Source organism: Bufo bufo, chromosome 5, assembly GCF_905171765.1.
Source record: "Bufo bufo chromosome 5, aBufBuf1.1, whole genome shotgun sequence".
NCBI lineage: Eukaryota > Metazoa > Chordata > Amphibia > Anura > Bufonidae > Bufo > Bufo bufo.
In genome coordinates this window covers 123,647,960-123,672,327 of record NC_053393.1, presented here as the reverse complement: position 1 = coordinate 123,672,327, position 24,368 = coordinate 123,647,960, and the positions used below count along the sequence as shown (strand labels likewise).

Sequence of the window (24,368 nt, the reverse complement as noted above, 5' to 3'; positions counted from 1 at the left end):
ATACATCCTGGCCTACGTTGGTCTTGTACACCTGGGGCACAGGCGCTCTGTGTCTTTGGCAGCAGTTTTAAGGGGTTACAGGATATTAGAGAAATGTATCTGACAGAAGGAAAAAAGAGATATCCCTTTTTCCAAGGCTTGCATCTGGTGTTAAAGCTCGTCAACAGGGCTGAGCTGAGAATGATAATGAGAATGGGAGCCATAAACCCTTTTGGTGGCAACAGGCAGCTGAGTATTTGTAAGACTGTCGGTGAAGGGGCAGAGGGTCAATGAGCTACAGAGCGAGCAGCCTAGTCATCATAAATGTATGAGTCCTCTCCATTGTGTTAGAGCAGTACAGCAGACCGTGTATTTCAGCCCAGCTCTAAGTGCTGACAGCGAGGCAACCAGGGGCGGTAGGAAAGTAAAAAATGGTTATCTGAACTCTATCTGCAGTACTGCTCATGTATTACTGATGACAATAGTCCAGAATTGGGGGCGACAGATTCCCTTTAACACGTAGGATCATTTCATTGAAATCACAAGCTCTGCCTCTAATGCCACCAGATGTAAGGCGGCTATCCTATAAGTCAACGTTCGACCCTTTAAATAGACCTTGAGACATGACTTGGATATTAAATAAGCCAGCATCTCATCTGCAGACAGCTGTTTCCCTTTTTTCCCAGAGGAGCATGTATGGACTCACTAAGTTAAAGGGTTTCTTCAGCCGCATACATCACAGTACACCCTCTCCTTCATTGATGCCAGCATCTCTCCTCTTGCGGGTGTACTGTTAAGTATGCAGCGCAGGCACAGTAAGGAAGTCCACAGCCAGCTAGCATCCCTTCTTCACTACGCCTCGCCGGCACCGCATACTAAACGGCTGAAGATTTCACCCGAACTCAGGGCCACGCAGGAGGACGAGAACGCTGCCTGGCCCTGTCAATCAAGTGTAGCAGGGCGTAGCCAGAGGTGGAAGAACAGAGCCTCTAGGTGCAGGAGCAACGCCTCCCCCTGCTCCTCGAGGCTCATTTGCATATTATAAAAGTTTTAATATTATTATTTTTTATAACGGCGGCGCATAGTGAAATGGGACAAATATAGTTATGTTCAGCTGACATTAGCACATCACTAATGTCAGCCAGGTTAATACCCATTTCTCTGCTGACAGCAACCCTTTAAGCCAGTACTCTCTGCTCAGCACTGATGAGAGGCAATCACCCAGAAATGGCTGTCTGCAGATGAGATGCTGGCTTATTTAATATGTAAGTCATGTCTCAAGGCCTATTTAAAGGGTTGAACATTGACTTATAGGATAGCTGCCTTACATCTGGTGGCATTAGAGGCATAGTTTTCTAAGAGGTATTTTTTATACCTTTTTCCCAGTATTCCAGAGGAGCATGTATGGCCTAGAAGTCTCCTCACGCCGATTAAGGCACTCTCTCCCCAAGGAGAGATGGTGCTCCCCAGGTATTGAAATCATATTTAACAGAAATGAAAGATTATATTTACAAAGATATGCCCTACACCTATTGGTCCTGTGCACAGAAGTGAGGTGTACTGTCCTCGGCCTCCGTTACACAATGCACATGCACCTGATGCCCCTTCAGAGGATTCCTGGACTCCTCTCCATTACGTTCTAACTTCTTTTTCTTACTAATCTCGAAATTACAGTTCTTCACAGGAGCATCCTTAGAAAGCGAAACCCCAAAGCTAGTGACCAGTTCATTGTGACATGCCAAATGTTTTGGTCATGGGGGTCCGGATTCTCAGACTCCCCAATAATCCCTTGAACGATTTGGCAGAAGCGCTCAGCCAAGCATGGTCTCTCCGCACTAGCCGGGGACTGACCCACAGACTGTCTGAGCCCGTATTCGGCTAGCTAGTCATCGTCACTCAGCACTTTTTTCAGCGATTGCATGAGAAAATACACAGATGCGAAGTGGGAGCAACCTTTTACACACAATGCAGGTGACATGCACTATAGTGTCCTGTCACCATGCACTATAGTGTCCTGTCACCATGCACTATAGTGTCCTGTCACCATGCACTATAGTGTCCTGTCACCATGCACTATAGTGTCCTGTCACCATGCACTATAGTGTCCTGTCACCATGCACTATAGTGTCCTGTCACCATGCACTATAGGGTCCTGTCACCATGCACTATAGGGTCCTGTCACCATGCACTATAGGGTCCTGTCACCATGCACTATAGGGTCCTGTCACCATGCACTATAGGGTCCTGTCACCATGCACTATAGGGTCCTGTCACCATGCACTATAGGGTCCTGTCACCATGCACTATAGGGTCCTGTCACCATGCACTATAGGGTCCTGTCACCATGCACTATAGGGTCCTGTCACCATGCACTATAGGGTCCTGTCACCATGCACTATAGGGTCCTGTCACCATGCACTATAGGGTCCTGTCACCATGCACTATAGGGTCCTGTCACCCTGCACTATAGTGTCCTGTCACCATGCACTATAGGGTCCTGTCACCATGCACTATAGGGTCCTGTCACCATGCACTATAGGGTCCTGTCACCATGCACTATAGGGTCCTGTCACCATGCACTATAGGACTCATGCACACGACCATATTTTTTTCCCCACATCCAATCCACATTTTTTGTGGATTGGACATGGACCCATTCATTTCAGCTGGACCTCAAAAATTTGCTGTTTTCATTCATATGCCCATCCCGCTTTTTACCTGTGGTCATGTTCATAAGGCCTTATTAGAAAACGGGTTGAATCAGACATGGGCAGACTGTTCCTTGTATGACCAGCTTTAGACATGCAGTGCGGGGAACCAGGTTGCCCATGCCTCCAAATCTTCCAAACTGGTGATCACCCCTGTAAGTACACTTCCAACAGAGCAATATTCTCTAATTCGCTGTGACGGGGAAGACGTAAGGAGAAAATATTCCACTAGACAAAATATAAATTTAGATATTTGAAACTGCAGAAATAATTAACCAGAGTTCTGCTTAATTGCAAGTGGCATCCCATTAATTAGGTGCTCAGAAAGTTTCCGCTTCCTTACCTTTTAATTTTTTTTCTTTCTGCTCCTTCTACAAGGGAGGCTTGGGAAGGAATGTGGAAAGTCAGCCAGCTTAGCAGGGTCCCCCATCAACATGACAGCTCATGATTAATTAGCGGTTCAGTCATAATGGAGATACATCTTCTCACCAAGATTTAGTTTTCCATAGCAGATTTATCACTTGAGCACAGCCAGCAGGGGTTTATGCTAGAGATTGCTTCCCCAATACTGGGGTCACTGGATGTGGTAACTTTCAGTAGAAGGGGGACCGCACTGGAGAGTCACTAATGTAGGTGAACGGACCAGGATCCAACAGTTGCCATAATGACTCTGTTGACCATCTGGTCCAGCAGTGAATGCAGAATTCTTTATCTGTTCTTCACGCATGATGACCTCTGCCCATTAACATCCCACTCCATTATTGTTGAAGGCCATGATGCTAGGAAAAGTACTGCATGCAAATTTGATACTGGTTTGAGCCATTAGTCTAGGATGCGAGTACCATATCTCTCCAATAGTCACCCTGGTCCGAAGTATTACCTGAAAATTCCCCAAATAATTGAGCTAGTGTTGTTCTGACCAGGTACTTGGATTTCAACACTCTTCAGAACCACATCATTCTTCTTGTAGCAGAATACCTTCCTTGCTTTAGCGTTGTCTAAACAAGAACACCCCTTTAAATATCTTATTAGAGAATCTTGAATTAACAGTGAGGGTTCCTGCGCTCTTGGCACTAAATAGCGTTGCACTCTGGAGGACTTGGCACATTCATGCGTCACTCAAGATAACCCTTTGATTTCACTGGGATCTTTGCAGTGGAGTATTTGTCCTGTGGTGGCGCTGTAGGGGAATTAAGCACTTGCTGACTGGTTCCCGTAAGAACGACGGCTGACCAAAGAGAGGACGTCTTGTGATCAGCTTATCGAGGGGGTTGTCCAATCCGGTCACATTCAGGTTGCTGTTATAGCGGAGGGGTGTGTGTGCTCATTTCACCAAGCTGAATTCTGAGCTTTGTATTTGGCATTCACTCTGCTTTTCCACAAGGTGGCAGTATAATACATGGAATCTGAAAATGCATATGACTTGCAAATCGGCGATGGCATCGACAAGTTTTCTTAGAGAATTGATATAGTCATTTATCTATTTATGTAGAACTTCTGTAAATTGTGCAAATACAGTTTAAATAGGTTCATTTCATCCTTAGTGATTAGCGGATGACTCGCGTAGAATTATCTGGAAGAGTAGAACCTCCTTATAGGACTCTCCCCTTGACATCTGTCTATTAGCCCACAGTTACCTGTGCTCCTGTAACGCCTTTTATTGTGTATACCTTATATAGCCATTATATGTAGTTATGTGCTAGATTTGGTTGTGTAGTTTCGATGTCTGGTATATACAGGCCTCGATACAAAGTTTTAGTTCTTTTCCTCCAGACGGCTGAAGGTGATCCTGCTTCTTCTCTCATTAGTTATATGTGAAATGTTAGGTGAGGGTCTATAGCCGGTGGGGTGCCTGACTCTATCCTGTAAAATTCTGTCGGACAGCAGATGCCTAAATATTGAGGTGCCATTAGAGGTGACTGGCGAGGACGTGGAAATTGAAATAATGTTGGATCCTCTATGGAGGGAGCTGGTGTTATAAGGTGGGTGTGAGCCTTTCCCGAAGAGACAAGCTCCATATAAATAATACCTTGGGGAAAGCCAGTGATGAATGAGCCTGTCATCTGTCTTCAGTTTCCCGCTAGTATTTCAGCCTCCCACTAATCATCCCGGCTCCATTTTCTGCCTTGTGATGTTCATTTCCGCACCAAGTATAATAATACATCCTGGTGCTTCAGTATGGACCCAGCCATCAGAGCGGCACTATGCTATTTTTGTCATTTTTTGTCAGGATATTTGCAATCTGGTTTCTGCTTTAGGTGAAAATTATGCAGGTAGTTGTAGCTTCATTTTTATTTATTTTTTATCCCACATCAACCCTAAGCACAATTTGGGGAGACTTGTCAATATTAGAAGGTTAGAATATTGGAGGTGTTGCCCATAGCAACCAATCAGCTCCGTGCTCTTATTTTTCTCATGCGTTTTTTTTAATCAGGTTCCTGATGGTTGCTGAGGGTTTCTGTGAAGCCTTTTCTTTAAAGCAGCGTTTTAATTATATTGTCAATCTTCAGTAAAATAGTAATTTTCAGATTTTTATTTAAGGGGTTGTCCATGTTCAGAGCTGACCCCGGACACATCCCCTTCTTCCCCCACTCAGCCCCTCTGACATAAGCTTTTCATACTCCGATGCTCCTCCTTGCCATGCGCTGAATTGCGCAGGGCAAGGGCTTATTCTGAAGATCTGGTGACATACCACGCTCTCCATGGGCAAGCTAGGCAGAGGCTTCCGCCTAGCAGTGAGCCCGGTAACATCACTGGCACTAATGGGCAGCTTTTAGTGCTGCACTAGCCTGTAAAACAGCTAGGGCAGTGCTAAAGCCTGCCCATCGGAGCTGGTGATGTCACCAGCAACACTGAGGGGAAGCCTCCGCCTAGCAGTGTAAAAATATAAACAAAAAGCCCTTGCCCTGCGTGATCCAGCATGAAATGGGATGCGTGGGGGAAAGAAGGGTGTTAAATCTGCAGAGCTTTGGGGTGCCAGTTAATTATAAATTGATAAAATAGCTACTGCTACTTTAAAAGGGGATTTATTAATGGTACAGGAAATTGTACATAAAAGGTTAACTAACTAAAGGACAGGAACAAAGGGAATATTCAGGTCAGGGGTTAGGCATCAGAGAACATGAGCGCACTGCTGTCAACGCGCTCATGTTCCCTCAGCAGCACAGGGGAAAAGGAGTCGCTGTCTCCCTCCCCCTGTGCCACCGCTGCTGCCAATAAGAAGAGAGACGGCGGGCGCACTGCGCCACCAATGATAGTAGAGGACCTTTCATGGGTCCAAACATTGTAAACTATCAGGATATGTAGCGTGGCACCCAGGGATCTCACTGAACTATTAATCCTGGGCGCCGCTCCGTTCGCCCGCTGTGGCCCCCGGTATATTCTCCCGCTCTGTTTGTTCATTTCTAGCATCGGAGCAATGAGGAGGAGACTGCCCTTTTTCTTAAAGGGGCGTTCCTTCTCCCTGGCTGTGGCACTGTCCAATCAAAGTGCAGAGCGTCACATCCAGGGAGAATTTTTTTTTTTTTTTTCCCTTTCTCCCTGGATGTGACGCTCTGAGCTTTGATTGGACAGCGCTACAGCCAGGGAGAAGGAACGCCCATTGAGAAAAAGGGCAGTCTCCTCCCCATTGCTCAGATGCTAGAAATTAGCATACAGAGCTGGAGAATATACCGGGGGCCACAGCGGGCGAACCAAGCGGCACCCAGGAATAATAGTTAGTTCAGTGAGATCCCTGGGCGCCGCTCTACATATCCTGATAGTTTACAATGTTTGGACCCATGAAAGGTCCTCTTTAAACTTTAATACAGGAGGCAGGTGCCGGCAGCAGAATCATATAGCCGGCACCCTGCCTCTGAGGGGGCAGGGAGCTGCGATCAGCGGCAGTTAACCCCTCAGATGCGGAACCTGAGGGATTAACTGCTGCTGATCTGCTGCCGGCACTCGCCTCCTGTATTAAAGGTTAATTATCATTGATGGCACAGTGTGCCCGCCCCGCTCCCCCCCAGTATTAAAATCATTGGTGGCAGTGGCCACAGGGTCCCCTCCCCATTGGTGGCAGTGGCAGCTTTTGATTGGAGCCCCAGCAGTGTAATCCTGGGGCTCCGATTGGTTACCCTGGTGGCTGGGACGCTACTGAAGCCCTGGCTGCCATGGTAACATCCCTACTGCTGTGTGCACAGGGCAGCAGGGACAGTGTGAAGTCCTATTCACCCTAATAGAGTTCTATCAGGGTGAATAGGACAAGGGATTAAAAGATCCCAGGTTCTAGCCCCTAAGGGGAGAAATGGTTATTAAATAAAAAGTAAAAAAATAAACACCCAAATATTAAGTATAAATCGCCCCCTTTCCCAATTTTACACATGTTTATTTATTTACTGTTTATATATTTTAGATCACATATAGCCACGTCCGAAAAGTCCAAACTATTAAAATATTTTTAAAAAATCTATGCGGTGAACACTGGAACAGAAAAATAATAATAAAATAACTGCGCGATTCACAATTTTTTTAAAATGCGGAATGCACGTGGCTTTTTTGGTGTTTTTATATTTTTTTCACGAGGTATTGAATGGTATCGAGTATCGCAATACTTTTTTATGGTATCGAAATCGAATCAAAATTTTGGTATCGCAACAACCCTAGATGTCCAGGACTTTTTGAGTTTCCGAACTCACCAGTGCGTTTTTTTTTTGTTTGTTTTTCATCTTAGTCTGTTTCACTTCCATTGAGAGCTTTTTTGACCACATGTTGTGGGTTCACAGCAACAGCTTCCAAATTCAAATGCCACACCTCGAATCAACTCCAGACCTTTTACCTGCTTAATTGTTGATGGATTAATGAGGGAATAGCCCATGCAGCCCATCAAATAGCTTTTGAAATAATTGTTCAATTACCTTTGGTCCTTTGAAATAGAGGCAGCTACATATTAAAGATCTTTAATTCCAAAATACTTCCTCCAATTAGGATGTGAATACTCTCAAATTAAAGCCGAGTCTGCACTTTAAGCCCATATTGATTATATAACTGTGTCTTAAATATGTTTTGGTGAAGTGCTAATATGCCAGAACTTGTCACTGTCCAGACTCTGATTCAAACAGTCGACATGGCCATTTCACTGGTAAAACACCTTTTATTGGTTGTGTAGTGACTCCTGTGCGGTACTACAGTGGATATAAAAAGTCTACACACCCCTGTTAAAATGTCAGGTTATTATGATGTAAAAAAAAAAGATAAATCATTTCAGAACTTTTTCCACCTTTAATGTGACCTATAAACTGTCCAATTAATTTAAAAACAAACTGAAATCTTTTAGGTAGAGGGAAGAAAAAAATATAAAAATAAAATAATATGGTTGCATAAGTGTGCACACCCTTAAACTAATACTTTGTTGAAGCACCTTTTGATTTTATTACAGCACTCAGTCTTTTTTGGGTATGAGTCTATCAGCATGGCACATTTTGACTTGGCAAGATTTGCCCACTCTTCTTTGCAAAAACACTCCAAATCTGTCAGATTGCGAGGGCATCTCCTGTGCCCTCTTCAGATCACCCCACAGATTTTCAATTGGATTCAGGTCTGGGCTCTGGCTGGGCCATTCCAAAACTTTGATCTTCTGGTGAAGCCATTCCTTTGTTGATTTGGATGTATGCTTTGGGTCGTTGTCATGCTGAAAGATGAAGTTCCTCTTCATGTTCAGCTTTCTAGCAGAAGCCTGAAGGTTTTGTGCCAATATTGACTGGTATTTGGAACTGTTCATAATTGGGGTGACAGGAGGAGGGGGGAGCAGGGTCACTAGTGGGGTGACAGGAGGAGGGGGGACCAGGGTCACTAGTGGGGTGACAGGAGGAGGGGGGACCAGGGTCACTAGTGGGGTGACAGGAGGAGGGGGGGACTAGGGTCACTAGTGGGGTGACAGGAGGAGGGGGGACCAGGGTCACTAGTGGGGTGACAGGAGGAGGGGGGACCAGGGTCACTAGTGAGGTGTCAGGAGGAGGGGGGGCAGGGTCGCTAGTGGGGTGATAGTAGGAGGGGGGAGCAGAGTCACTAGTGAGGTGACAGGAGGAGGGGGGAGCAGGGTCACTAGTGGGGTGACAGGAGGAGGGGGGAGCAGGGTCACTAGTGGGGTGACAGGAGGAGGGGGGAGCAGGGTCACTAGTGGGGTGATAGTAGGAGGGAGCAGCAGGGTCACCGGGGACCAGTCACATGAGTCCACGCTCCTTACCTCTCCAGCGGCCCGGTCATGTTGCCTAAGGTCCTCGGGCAGCGTGCTCCGCTCTCCTTACTACAGCCACCGTGGGAGCCGGCCCCTACTCCTTCCAGCTCCCGCCGAATTCCCCTGCCTGACCCGACTTGTTTTGCTCTGGCGCGCTCATACCAACCAATAACAAAGCTCCTTGCTGTAAGGAGCTTTGTTATTGGTTATTTCAGGCACAGGCGGCATCGCTGCGCTGCCTGTGCCGTTCAGTGTTCACTTCGCCGATGAATGTGGAGAAAAAGTCTAAGGCGTATTGGTACGCCTTAGACTTTTTCCAGGGAGTTGCACGGGCCTCATGACACAGCTTCGTGGGCCGGATTTGGCCCGCAGGCCGTAGGTTGGGCATCACTACTATAAAGGAAAGATCTGCACCTGTTCTGTGTTTTGGACCTGCACCTGTTTTTGGCTCCCAATAACTGATCAAATAACTGTGTGAACCTTAGGACTCATTCAGTCGGCCGTATGTGTTTTGTGATCCGCAAAACACGGATACTAGCCTGTGTGCTTTTTGCAATTTGCGGACCACACATGGCCGCCACTCACAGAAAATGCCTATTCTTGTCCGCAATTGCGGACAAGAATAGGGCTTGCTGTATATTTTTTTGCGTGCCCGTGGAACGGAACTGCTGATGCGGCACCTTTTGCGGCTCTATTGAAATGAATGCGTCCGCACCCATTCCGCAATATTGCGGAACGGGTGTGGACCTGTTCATATGGCCGTGTGATCGGGCCCTTAAACATCTTGTCCACTAAGTATCATGAACTTACTCTGATTAAATATTGGTTAAACTTTATAACTGTGTCAGTGCCCTTTAAATTTAAAGAGGACCTGTATGTTCTCCTGACATGTCTGTTTTAGTATCTAGTTGCATTATCTATGTAATCATTTTGGAGCGTCCTTTTCCTATAACTCTATGTTGAGCTGTTCTTCTGTTATTCCTTCTAGAAATGTATGCAAGAATTGCCGTCAGTTTGCAATGGGTGTTAGCAGTTTGGGGGGTGTACCCCCCCCCCCCCCCCCCCCCAAACTGGTAGCACCCAGATAGACCTTGATTGCAGACTGCTGGAACTTCATTCATAAACTCTTAGAAGGGATAATAAAGGAATAGATGCTCCAGAATTGTTATTACATGTCAGGAGAGGTGACAGGTCCTCATTGTTCTATATATTTAGCTAGCATCTGGCCACCCAGGGTACTCGCAGCTGTGTGTTACCCGTGTGCATCCATAAGTTCACCTAGACATATGACCTGCAGAAAGTAATGGAGGATTCTGTGACCATTCCCCTTTAAGGATCCTTCAGCACTGTCTGTGTCCTGGCAGCTTTGGTTTCTCAGCCTCTTCTTCGCCAGCTTGGTGTTCGCTTCTCTTCAGCCAAAATGTGCAGCCCAGGAAGCATCTAACAAATTGGGATTTTTTTATTTATTTTTTGCTCGCCAAGAGGAATAGTAGGTAGGAGTGTGATGCCAGACAAAAAGAGCTCACGGAGACGTATATTTTTGTAATTTAGCTTGATGTGTGTTGAAAGATTGAATATATCGCGGCGAACAGTAGGGGAACGCCAAGGTATGTTAGAGTAAGTGGTGCATGTGATTCCAAACATCTGGAAGCGCGGCCGCTGCACGGGGATTCATCTGGTCCTCGTTCCCCTAACAAAGCTGGTTTGTTTAAGCCGGCGACAACATAATGCACTGGAAAGAACAGCTTCCATGTCCTTTTTTTGATGTCTGCCATTGGAAATTGGAATTGTCTGATGTTTTATTTGTGGGTAATTGCGGCTAAGCAGCATCTTGCTGTAAAGTTACAGTAATCCTTTCTTGGTGCGGCCGCGCTTACAGTACAGGGTTTCTGAAGACATAAATCAGCATATCATTTTGCCCGACCTAAAATAAACTGAGCTCTTCGACTTAATTTAACAGATATTTTTATTTTTTTCCCCTCGTAATGGAAGCGGGGCGCACGCACTGTAATGCTTCCCTCCATGTGCCAGTTGTTAAGTGCTTGTTTACATGAAGTTATCATAACACATTTTCAGGATTTCGTGGCTCTGTTTAATGTTTTACCCCATACGGGATCCCAGCTGGTTAGATTTCTGCAGCTTTTGACCGCCGTTTTCAATTAGCACGGTTTGTTAGGCCATCGCGATAATTGGTATGTTAATCGTATGCCCAGGATTCCCTCCCAATTCTGCCCCCCCCCCCCCCCCCCCCCCGTTCTTATTTGAAAATTAAACTACCATTTTGGAGGGTTGTGAATCAATTCGTGGCTGGCTTAGCGCCAGGTTTTTTTTTTTTGTATATATATTTTTTTTTTATCTCCCTCTTTCCCTATCCTAACGGCAATCCTGAAAAAAAAAAAATGCGCTTGCTTCCCCTAAGTGCTTGACGAAAGTGTGAGATGATTAATTCCTTTCATTATTTTGCTGCAAATTCTCCTGACCCCTCTATGATGATTCGATCACCCACTTAGAGCCCATGCATATTCATATTGCCCTCCGCCTGCTGCAGCCACCCTCTCTGCCTTCTTTAGCTGCGGCCCGAGCCCGCTGCAGTAATTGAGCTGCAGTAGATTGATTGCTCTGGGGAGCTGTAAGGCCTTTAAAGGTGAAAACATATCAGTCCTGTTAATTAGGAAACAAAGCTCTGGTGGCAAGTTCAACAGTCAAATGCTGCACTGTTCAAATGAGGAGGACCATGATGAGTTTTTCCACCGTGGACCCTGTTTACTTTCTTAGACGTGATTGAGATCCCTCTATGTGCAGACCTTTCGAAGCCCATCAAATAATCGTACGGCATCAGTACCGCTTAATATATGCTCACACAGGACGGATAAAGCATTTGTGGTTAAATAAGCCCTGTTGTAAACCTTGCTCTTGTGCACGTTAGAGGTGCTGCTGCGTATGTGTCATGTCATATACCTGTGGCCTTATGGCTACCAAGAACAAAATGTTAAAAGAACACTAAATATACAAAATGCACAAAAAAATGCCAGCAAATCCTGCATCCTCCTCTTCTTCTATTATATTAAAATTAGAACTTAAAAAAATAAAAATATATAAAAATGTTCAGTGTCTCAGGAGATCCGCCATGTCCTCCCTACTCCTTCTCGCAATCCTGTGTCTGGCTGTAAGATTGCTGGCTGGAGCAGGAGCCTCCTTGCTGTCTCTTGTCTGCCGAAAGACAAAAAGATTGCTGAGCCCTGCCTGCCAGCCAGTGTCCTGTCAAAAATTGAACAAATTGGCATGACGATAAAGGGGGTTATCCACCCTGGAAATCCCTACTTGTTAGAGGGGTTCCTTGATAATTACCTGTTGGGCAGTCACTGTGTTTCAGCCGGGATTCCTAGCAGTAAGATGTAATCTGTAGGGAAACCTGCCATTAAGTATTCACTTTCTCTGTGGACCTACCACAGGGGCCCCGCACATGTCCAGTTACACTTCAGCAGCTGCTCCATAATGGAGGAGGCCAGGAACAGCCCAAGGCGGTCACATGACCTACGGGACCACCTTGATGTGATGCCGGAGGCCTTCAGCTAGACAGTAGGCAGTCACTAGCATGTACAAACATTGCGGTTTATGGGCTTTTTATAAATGTACGTATTGTCCAGTCCCATGAAGGGGCCCCTTTAGTAGCTGGACGTTTGATCTAATAGTGATGGTTATGATCCAGAAAGCTTTTCCTACTCCAATATAGTAAAACTGGATGAAGCAGCCATTCACCGGGGGGTCTTGATTCCATGTGACCCTTCTCAGAGCTTCTGATTTGGCAAGGATAAGGTTGTCATTCACTGCGGTACCTCTTTCTATATGTTCTGGAGGAGAGTGGCATTAATGGAGTACAGTTTTTGGCGATGGTTAAATTTTATTTATTTTTTTTTAGTTCATCTGAAAGTAGCTTCTCTAGAAAATCCTGAGTTCTACAAATTCTTCGTGATATCAACTACAGTGAAAGTGAAATTATCCCATAAAATAATAAGGGAAGCAAATAATTGCAGGGCCTGAGCTACAGCCAGGGAGAAGAAGACGCCCATTGAGAAACAGGACAGTCTCCTCCTCTCTGTACCGATGATATTCATTTCCATATCAGGCGGGAAAAGTAAAAGGGGGGAACGGCTCGCCGGACAGATAAGCTAGTAAGTGATCTTACGTCCCTGCACTATGCCCTACACAACACCCTACTTATTTCATAAAGTCTGGACCCATAAAAGGTCCTCTTTAATGTGGCTTTTTCAGTTTGGCGCTTTAAGAGCACGTTACACGGGCTGATTCTCGGCCAGATGATCACTAACACGCGTTCATAGGAACACTCGTTTAAATTATCTTGCGGTGTAAAAGTGCCGCCGAATACACAATGAACAAGCGAAACGCTCATCCATCGGGTTTTTGCATCATTCATGCGGTCACAGAAATCGCTGTTTGCCGGCAGTAGATTGTGTCGTCTAAACAGCCCCTGCTGCCGGCAAACAGAGTCTGTATGGGACCGAGCGATGGCGTTAGTGATCGCTCCTCCCCATACTGGGGAGGTGATTGCTGCTTGTAAGTACAGCCACTGACGAGCAAGCTATTGTCGGGAAGGAACACTTCCTTCCCGATAACTGCCTGCTAAATAGCCCCGTGTAAAGGGGCCTTTAATGTTGCTCCTGGGGGCAGTGCGTTGTATGTATTACTTGCTGTATTGGAGGCCATGTGCCTGCTCTAGTCACTACATGACCGTTTTAGTGAGTATTACGCGGCTGCTGCCATACAGGTATACCTAGCCTAAAGCCAAAGATGACGCAAACGCCCTGGTCAGAAATGCAGTGAAATTGCCTTCGCTCTATTGTTTAGTCTGGTAGTTATGGAAATGTTGATAATAAGAGTCAGAACTATATAGGACGCTCCACACGCTCCGTGGGTGAAGGATTATGCTGAAGAGGCATCTCGAACTTCAGAGACGAGAGCACAAACCTCAAGACGGCTAATCCTCCGAAGAATCTGAGAAGCATCTGTCTTGATGTATGGATTGATTGGCCTGGCCACGTATATTGTCTGTCAGCATTTGTGTATTATCAGTCAGCAATCATTTACATCTCCCTCATCTGACCGGAATTACTAATACCGCGGACAAGGCCTACTTACTGCTGTATTACTCTCGGATACTGGGATACTGTCCACATGTAGCAGAAATGCTTTATATTTTTCATCCGGATTTGTAGATGGAAGATCCGCAGCGCATTACAGCAGAAGAAATATATCTGCACGTAAAGTGCCGCACAGTCAGTGCAGATTTTAAATTAATTTTGCAGATTTTCACCAAGGATTTCACTCTTTGCAATGACGGTGGAATCTGCGGCAAATCGGCAACAAACAACGTAGCCTCCACATTTGCAGTGAAATCTGCAACAGATTCTCTTCCATCATGTGTGGACATATCCTTAGATATCTGATTGGTCTTGAAAGGGGTTGTCCGCTTGTGTAATATTGATTGTCACCCCTGCCAATCAGCTGTTTGAAGTTAAAGCGGTGGTCGTACGAGCGCTGCCTTCTCTCTTCTGTTTACCTGCAGTGAGCAGTGTAGTTACAGTGCCGCTATTCACTTCATTAGCTCCTTTCTGCTCCAGTGAATAGGAAGCAGCTGTCACATTGAATTGAACAGGACATAGCACTTATAATTGCACTGCTCACTGCTGCAGTGTCTACAGTGAGCAGGTAAACAGTGAAGAGAACACGGTGCTTGTACGAGCGATGCGTTCTCTTCAAACAGCAGATCCCCGCTGATCTGATGATGATGACCAATCCTGAGGATAAATCATCAATATTACACAAGCGGACAACCACTTTAAAGGGGTTTTCTCATCTCAGACAATGGGGGCATATCGCTAGGATATGCCCCAATTGTCTTATAGGTTCGGGTCCCAACACTGGGACCCACACCTATATAGAGAACGGAACCCTGAAAGTTAAGGAGAGTGCACTGGGCTGCGCATGCGCGGCACGCTCCCATTCACTTCTATGGGAGAGGTGGGGATTAGCGCTTGGTGGTGGACGGAACCAGGAAATCTGGGGTCCTCCAGCCACAGCGCTCCCCGATCCGTTCTCAATATAGGTGCGGGTCCCATCAGACAATGGGGGGCATATCCTAGCGATATGCCCCTACTGTTTAAGGTGCAGTAACTATGTGCTATCGGGTGGAATACTTCTTTCTATGAGGCCAAAACCCATAAAATGCAGACTTTTTACATGAAGCACTTTTATTACCTGCATTCGACAATGGAAGGTGCAGTCTGCTTGTCTCATACGAGCAACTATTCCACTTTGTCTGTCCTTGATTTTATACATGAGGCCCAGTGTCACTGTCAGCAGTTAGATGTGGCTGTCTAATAATTATGACCAGTCATTTTTCCCATTTAAAGTTCCATATTATACACGTATTAAAGGGAATCAGTCACCAGGAAATTCACTGTTAAACCAGACACAGGGGGGAAGATTTATCAATACTGGTGTTAAGGAAAACTGGCTTAGTTGCCCATAGCAACTACAGTCCACAAATGAGCTTTGAAAGGTGAAATCTGATTGGTTGCTAAGGGCAACTAAGCCAGTTTTGCATCATTAAAAAAAAAAAAAATCTACCCCTATGTCTTGTAGGGCTAGCTGAGCTACCTTTAACTTAGCGTTGCTTGATTCTGGAGAAAAGTATAGAATAGGTAAGTAAAGATTAGGACATGTTTTTTTTTTTTATGTTTTTTTCCGCGGGGGGCTGGGAGAAGGAGGTTTCCAGATGCAGACCGCACATGATTGAAATGAATGGGTTCACAGCAGAAATGCAGACTAAAAATATGGTTGTGTGCATTAGTCCTTAGTGAAATCATGAATCCTAACCCTGAAGTAGTATGTTTGAGAATCAAATGGATTATAGAGCAGGTTAACATTTTTTGGAAAGGGCTCAAAATAGGCTGAAACATTAAAAGAACCAATACGTGCCTCACCCGTCCCTCCCATTCCCCGGCTCCCCACTGGTCTCCACTTCATGGCCAATCACTGGTCACTGTAGTCACCCACCTCGGCCAGTGATCGGCCAGGACCCAGTATGCATCTGAATGGGAGCAGTGGGGAAATGAGTGACTTGTAGATTCTTTTATTCTTCTGTGTTGTCCCGCTGCACCCTCCCCCGTTCTCCATACTCTGACTGGGATGTAGTGCTGGATTCTTACTGCATTACAGAATCTCATCACAGCAGAAAATGTCCTGTGACCTGTTATCTGCATGGTGCGCGGTTTACTCATCTTCTGCATCTACTTGTAAGCTCCGAGAAGGTGCTTAGTAATGTAATTGTCCTCCCCCGCAAAAATGTCGTGGACAAATGCGGCTGCAAGATGCAGGACATAAAGCCTTGCAAGTGCCGTCTTCTCCTGGTGCACTCTGCTGAAGCGGAACATCTCCAGTGTCTGCTGCCCAATGTTAGTAAGGTCACCATTAATATTTAATGGCTCTAGCTCGGCAGCAGGCAGCTCGTAAAAGTGTGCGCCTGCGATCTGTTACTGCGGTGACTTCATAGCTGCTCTGTCATTTCACCATTGGTTAATATAGCTGCCTTCCATGGCAGTGCAGGAAGGAGGGCTGGGGAATCCATGCTTCAAAGGCTGAAGCATGTCCTTTACTATAAGCTGCTGGTTTATTTCTTTTTTTTTTTTGTGTGTTCTTTGCTATTGAAATGTTTGACAGAACTTACATTTTAAGATTTTAATTTTTATTTTGTGTTTTATTATATTTGTTTTATTTTATTAGACTTTTTACAGAGAATTTTTTATTTTTTTCCTCTGGATGTGTCCAGTGCCAACAAGTGTTTTCCTGGTTAGCACAGGTCCGGAAACATAACTCCAGGCAGGAATACGTATTAAATAGGCACTGCATACATCTATAGTACAGGTGAATAGAAGAAAGGTTGTAGTCTACCTTATGTGGGAGAAAAATGCATGTTTTTCACTTAGTAGCCACTTCTCCTCTCTTCTGCCACCTGAATTGACTAATCACCGTCAATTCACAGCTAAAATCTGTCTCCATAGAGTAAACGGATTCTAAGTATCAGCTCTCTGAGGGGTAAGATGACATGGTGCCTATTAGATGTCTATGGAGAGGTGGAGGGAGACCAAGTCACAGACACAACCATGCCGCTATTGGCTTTAGTACGTTTTCTTAGTCATCCAGTATTGGATTCACAGCTACAGTACTCCGGTACTGCTGTATAACGTCCTTCATGCTTCTGCTCGTCGTGGGGTGCGAAACGCAGCAGAGCGGGCTCTCCTCTGGGTACTATGGCAGACATCACGGAAGGTAGTCTTCACCCACTAGCTCATAAAAACTGAGCACCTTGGTTGATTCTTTTATGGTGGTGTGGATTCATTTTATCTCCAGACATGTTGGTGATAGCTGTCCATCAAGAGCGAGTATGCGTTGTATAATTGGTAGTTAACGCTCAATATTTTTGTTTTTCTTCTTGTCTTCCAGGCTTTCATTAACACAGCAAAAGAAATTTACGAAAAAATTCAAGAAGGTGTCTTTGACATTAATAATGAGGTAATTTTCAGTTCTATGTCTGTATTTACATGTGTGCTGGCTCGTACAGTGATGAAGTGAAATCACAAGAGTAGCATTAAGGCTAAGACTGGCCATTCACATTTCAGAGCGATCGGCCGCGCTGCTATATTCCACTGCGTTTTACAGACATTAGCATCACGCTGTCCCCAATGGGGCTCACAATCTAAGTTCCCTGTCAGTATGTCTTTAGAGTGTGGGAGGACACCGGAGTACTTGGAGGAAACCCACAGAAACACGGGGATAACATACAAACTCCATGCAGAAGTTGTCCATGGTCGGATTCAAACCTAGGACCCCAGCGCTGAAGGGCACCAGTGCTAACCACTAAACCACTGTTCTGCAGCGACCATGTCTATGAGAGCCTCCTGACTCTTCTCCAGTGGAGGTTCTTCAGGAGATAGACTGCCGCCACATACAACTTTCTCCCCACTCAGAACACATGCACACTGTCTGGACTGAGCCAAGCATGCATGTGTATCGGAGGGGGACAGGAGACAGAGCTGTAGGCCAAATGAACATTCAGACATTTTGTGTATGTCCTGCCTAAGGCTACTTTCACACCAGCGTTTTTACTGGATCCGGCAGGGTTCAGCAAAAACGCTTCCTTTACTGATAATACCCCAAATGATCAGATGACTTATCCTTAAGGATAGTGGGGAAAAAAAGGAGGAATATGCACTCCTATGATTTTTTGTGAGGTGCCGTGGTGTACGGGTCTGTGCCCATAGGTACTTGTATAGAGAGAACCACGCACACTCAATAGAGTGAAATATGCAAAAAACACTCCCAAAAACTTGAAAAAATAGTGTAAAATTAAATAAAGATAAATTGCCAGTTGATTGCCCTTAACTGCAGGCAAGTATTGTCTGATGACAGACGTGTATTATAGCTCTAAATTCTCGGTTTTGCCGTATGTTGGATGGTTAGTCTTGTCCGATGAGGCTGCTATATGTTAGACGTTTCGGTCGTTGTTGACCTTTATCAATCGCTGTAACATAACATGAGCGCCTATAAGCGCTGTATATAAAGGAGGGTGCTCGTTATAACGGTCTTCACCTTTACTCTATTTCCTGTATTTAGTGACTGAGCTGTAACCAGTGAGAGTACATTATAGTTAGAGTCAGGGGCTGACTGGCAACTTTTGGCCCAGGGGGCAAGTAACACCCAGAGGCCCACTGAGCCCCCCTCCTGCTTTCCCATTTCCCCTGCCTCCTCCTGACCCCACCTTGCCACTTTCGTCAGCCATGTAAATTACAACACAGGAAAACAAAATAAACTAGGGATGCTCCAGTATATCGGCCGCCGAAACATATCAGCCGAAAATGGAATTTTTGGTATAATGCCGAAAGTGTCATTTTCTGGCTGATACAGTGTTGCATCCGTGTATTCTCTCCTCCCCGCTGGGCGCTGCTCTGTGTCGTCGTCCCCATGACACTTGATGACTTTTGCAGAAGAAACTGTATATTGTGGGGCACGGTATATGCTATATGTGTATAACATAAACATATTTCATATGAAAACTTACAATTACTTGGCTTGACCCTTGGGGATCTCGGACACCTCCACACTTTGGCCGGTGCTCGGCGGAGCTGATGTGTTTTATCCTAATGAGAAAAATTTCATAATAAGGATTTGGAGAAGAGGCAGAGGGATAGCAGAGCAGGGAGAGGCTGGTGCTGCTACTAGGGGCTCAGACCATGGGGGAGTAATAAAGCCCACCATAATGCCCCCTCCCCAGTAGTAAAAATTCTCCTTATAATAGACATTGCAAAAAATACCCCCTTGTAATGTCCCCAGTTGAGCTAATGTGCCAGTAGCCAATAGGCCCCCCTATAATGTGCCAGTAGCCTATAGGCCCCCCTATAATGTGCCAGTAGCCTATAGGCCCCCCTATAATGTGCCAGTAGCCTATAGGCCCCCCTATAATGTGCCAGTAGCCAGAGAGGGCCCCCCTATAATGTGCCAGTAGCCAGATAGGGCCCCCCCTATAATGTGCCAGTAGCCAGATAGGGCCCCCCCTATACTGTGCCAGTAGCCAGATGGGGCCCCCTATCAGTGACAGAAATGAAAAAAAAAAAAAAGTCAGTCAGACTTATACAGTGGGGGAAATAATTATTTGACCCCTCACTGATTTTGTAAGTTTGTCCAATGACAAAGAAATGAAAAGTCTCAGAACAGTATCATTTCAATGGTAGGTTTATTGTAACAGTGGCAGATAGCACATCAAAAGGAAAATCGAAAAAATAACTTTAAATAAAAGATAGCAACTGATTTGCATTTCATTGAGTGAAATAAGTATTTGAACCCTCTAACAAAAAAAGACTTAATACTTGGTGGAAAAACCCTTGTTTGCAAGCACAGAGGTCAAACGTTTCTTGTAATTGATGACCAAGTTTGCGCACATTTTAGGAGGAATGTTGGTCCACTCCTCTTTGCAGATCATCTCTAAATCCCTAAGGTTTCGAGGCTGTCTCTGTGCAACTCTGAGCTTGAGCTCCCTCCATAGGTTTTCGATTGGATTAAGGTCCGGAGACTGACTAGGCCACTCCATGACCTTAATGTGCTTCTTCTTGAGCCACTCCTTTGTTGCCTTTGCTGTATGTTTTGGGTCATTGTCGTGCTGGAACACCCATCCACGACCCATTTTCAGTTTCCTGGCAGAGGGAAGGAGGTTGTCTCTCAGGATTTCACGATACATGGCTCCGTCCATTTTCCCGTTTATGCGAATAAGTTGTCCTGTGCCCTTAGCAGAAAAACACCCCCAAAGCAAAATGTTTCCACCCCCATGCTTGACGGTGGGGACGGTGTTTTGGGGGTCATAGGCAGCATTTTTCTTCCTCCAAACACAGCGAGTTGAGTTAATGCCAAAGAGCTCTATTTTGGTCTCATCAGACCACAGCACCTTCTCCCAGTCACTCTCTGAATCATTCAGGTGTTCATTGGCAAACTTCAGACGGGCCTGCACATGTGCCTTCCTGAGCAGGGGGACCTTGCGAGCCCTGCAGGATTTTATTCCATTGCGGTGTAATGTGTTTCCAATGGTTTTCTTGGTGACTGTGGTCCCTGCTAATTTGAGGTCATTAACTAACTCCTCCCGTGTAGTTCTAGGATGCTTTTTCACCTTTCTCAGAACCATTGACACCCCACGAGGTGAGATCTTGCGTGGAGCCCCAGAGCGAGGTCGATTGATGGTCATTTTGTGCTCCTTCCATTTTCGAACAATCGCACCAACAGTTGTCACCTTCTCTCCCAGCTTCTTGCTAATGGTTTTGTAGCCCATTCCAGCCTTGTGCAGGTCTACAATTTTGTCTCTGACATCCTTGGACAGCTCTTTGGTCTTTCCCATGTTGGAGAGTTTGGAGTCTGCTTGATTGATTGATTCTGTGGACAGGTGTCTTTTATACAGGTGACTAGTTAAGACAGGTGTCCTTAATGAGGGTGACTAATTGAGTAGAAGTGTCTAACCACTCTGTGGGAGCCAGAACTCTTAATGGTTGGTAGGGGTTCAAATACTTATTTCACTCAATGAAATGCAAATCAGTTGCTATCTTTTATTTAAAGTTATTTTTTCGATTTTCCTTTTGATGTGCTATCTGCCACTGTTACAATAAACCTACCATTGAAATGATACTGTTCTGAGACTTTTCATTTCTTTGTCATTGGACAAACTTACAAAATCAGTGAGGGGTCAAATAATTATTTCCCCCACTGTACTTACCTCCTCGAGCACCTTCACTGAATTACTCACGTCCCGCCTCCAGTGCTGCTGATGTCTTTACGGCAGCACAGCGGCCCAGTCAGGCGGCGCAATGACGTCATCGCACCACCTGCGCCGGTCCGGCGGCCTCTCTGATAGGCTGCTGGCAGCACTCCTCCCCGTCTCCGTCCGCAGCCGCAGGTAAGTAGTATTAGTAACAGCTGCGGTGGCGAAGGCAGTGCCCTTAGTGACAGTCTGATTCCGGGCCCGGCCGGCCGGGACAGTGAGGCAACAGAGAGGCCCAGGGGGCAATTGCCCCCCTGCCCAGTCCGCCCCTGGTTAGAGTATGTGATTGAGCTATTCAGAATATTAACAATCTAGATGTTAGCTTAAAATTGTAAGGATAACACTGCTGTATATCTCTGGGTACGAGGTAGAGAGGGGTTAGCACAGAATCAGGGGCGTAACTACCATAGCGGCAGACCAGGCAACTGCTATGGGGCCCAGGAGAAGAGGGGGGCCCAGTCTTAGTTGGGATCATCCCCTCTTCTACTGGAGGTGAAAACATGTTCAGGACTCTACCCTCTAAAGGAACAACTTTTAGCAAATGAGGCAGTGGAAAAAATGGCCCAAGGGTCATTGAAAGGGGTTTACGCGGAAACCCTTCTGTCCTGTGTGGGGGGCCTGGTTTGATCCTTGCCATGTTGCCCTTACTTTCCTATGTACGCCACTGCTCAGAATAATATAGGTAGACCATGGGACGGGTGCCGGATCGGAGGAAAGGGGGCATGAGGGAGAGGAGGAATGAAGCTTACCAAGGGATGATCTGGTGAAGCGATGGCAGTCCAAATGTGTACTCCATGTAGAGCTGCTGGGTGGGGCTGTGGTGGGTTTGTATGTGTAGATGTGGTGGTGGCCATCTTAGAAGTTGGTGGGATGTATGGAATGAGTATTGTGAAGGAAATGTAATGTGTATAGTAAAGAGAAAGTGGGATATGTAGTGTGAATGAGTAAAATAAGGATAGTGAGTAAGGTAAGAAAAAATGGAAGATCATAGAGAGGTGTGAAAGAATCTGAAAAAAATATATAAAAAATAAACAATTAAGAAAATTTAGAAAAAATGAAAGAATGATGGTAAAAATAAGGAAAAGAAGAAGGAATTAAGGGGAAAAGAGGGGGGGGGGAGGAAAACATGGAAAGGAAGAGATAGGAAAAGAAGGAAGTGGAAATGAGACAAGAAGAAGAGAATAGATGAAATGAAAGTAATGGGGGGGGGGGTAAAAGAGGGGGATACAGGAAATCGAGTAAAGGTGAAGAGCGTTATAACGAGCACCCTCCTTTATATACAGCGCTTATAGGCGCTCATGTTATGTTACAGCGATTGATAAAGGTCAACAACGACCGAAACATCTAACATATAGCAGCCTCATCGGACAAGACTAACGATCCAACATACGGCAAAACCGAGAATTTAGAGCTGTAATACACGTCTGTCATCAGACAATACTTGCCTGCAGTTTAAGGCAATCAACTGGGAATTTATCTCCAATTTAGCTTTTATTTAATTTTCCACTATTTTTTCTAATTTTTTGGTGTGTACTACAATACTTCTACTTTGCATATTTCATCTATATTTAGTGTGTGCGGCTTTCCTGAGGTTAGGACACCAGTATAAAAATCTTGGAAAACTTCTGTAAGGCTCCACGGTCACTTTTGAGTCATTGGCCGCCCAGCATACTTCTTGAGATTGTCCCAGGGCCTTCATTTTCAATATGAAGGCAACAATTGCAGGATTTCTCAGGTAATGCATCCTCATACTATTATTAATGTATGAATCCCTAATAGTCCAGTGCCGTTTGATTACAGCATAATTGGGTCATGCCTGCTGTCATTGGCTTACTATAGTGATTTTGTCAATGAGAATTCCGACTTTATCGAATATTTACTATCTATATCTGCCACTTGGGGGGGTTGACTGCATACAGCTAGAACCAGCCCTGTACCTCACATGGATCCAGGGATCTCCCCATTCATTGCTCCAGTTGTTCTGCTAGATTTATTTCAAGCCTGCAGCTTAGGCTACTTTCACACTTGCGTTCAGAGCGGATCCGTCTGGTGTCTGCACAGACGGATCCGCTCCTATAATGCAAACGTTGGGATCCGTTCAGAACGGATCCGTCTGCATTATAGTTCAGAAAAAATTCTTAGTGTGAAAGTTAGTCCAGACTTTACATTGAAAGTCAATGGGGGCGGATCCGTTTGAAGATTGAGCCATATAGTGTCATCTTCAAACGGATCCGTCCCCATCGACTTACATTGTAAGTCTGGACGGATCTGTTTGGCTCCGCACGGCCAGGCGGACACCCGAACGCTGCAAGCTGCGTTTGGCTGTCCGCCTGCTGAGCGGAACGGAGGCCAAACGGTGCCATCCTGATGCATTCTGAGCGGATCCGCATCCACTCAGAATGCATTGGGGCCGTACGGATGCGTTCGGGGCCGCTTGTGAGAGCCTTCAAACGGAGCTGACAAGTGGAACCCCGAACGCTAGTGTGAAAGTAGCCTAAGGGGGCATGTCCTTTCTCAGAGGGCGTTCTGTCTGCTGCAGCTGGTGGTAGGTGATGGATGGAAGGGAGCATGTGCTTCCATCTCAGTCAGCAGGACAGAGAAATTAGAAAAAGAGCAAACAGCAGGTGGCACTATACAGGTAAATTTCAGTGCATAGCTCAGTAGCTATACTAAATATTTAATTGCATGCCATTACAAAATCATTCAGATCCAGGTGCTGGTTTGAAAACGGTAGAATATTTTTTTTTCGTGGGACAACCCCTTTAATGCAAGAAATGTACATTTTCTGCATCTTTTCCTATTCATGCAGCTAAAAAAATCTACATGAGTTGGTGTAGATTTTCCCTGGCGCAAGTCATTGTACATCTGTGGGAGGTCATGCCCCTTCCGGCTGAGCTGCTCTGAGCGGTATAAAAGCAAAAAAAAATGTTGTGCAAAGCAGGTTTATTCCAAAACTTGTGAGTTTTTGCCAGACAACTGGGGCAGGTTGATCCTTTAATCGCCCTGTGTGTTGCGTCGTCCTCTAGATTAGCTTCACACCACATTTTGCATCCTGAACAACAGTGCGTGTTTTCTAGTTAAGTGTTGAAAA

General features: G+C 45.5%; 1 protein-coding gene across 1 annotated transcript in view; it reads left to right on the top strand.

The window, feature by feature from the left end:
- RAB2A (RAB2A, member RAS oncogene family) overlaps positions 1 to 24,368 on the top strand; it is a 100,142-nt gene that overhangs the window by 61,893 nt on the left and 13,881 nt on the right. The window contains exon 7 of the mRNA XM_040433442.1: positions 17,425 to 17,493. Within this exon, the coding sequence (XP_040289376.1) occupies positions 17,425 to 17,493 (69 nt within the window). The remainder of the gene's footprint in view (positions 1 to 17,424; positions 17,494 to 24,368) is intronic.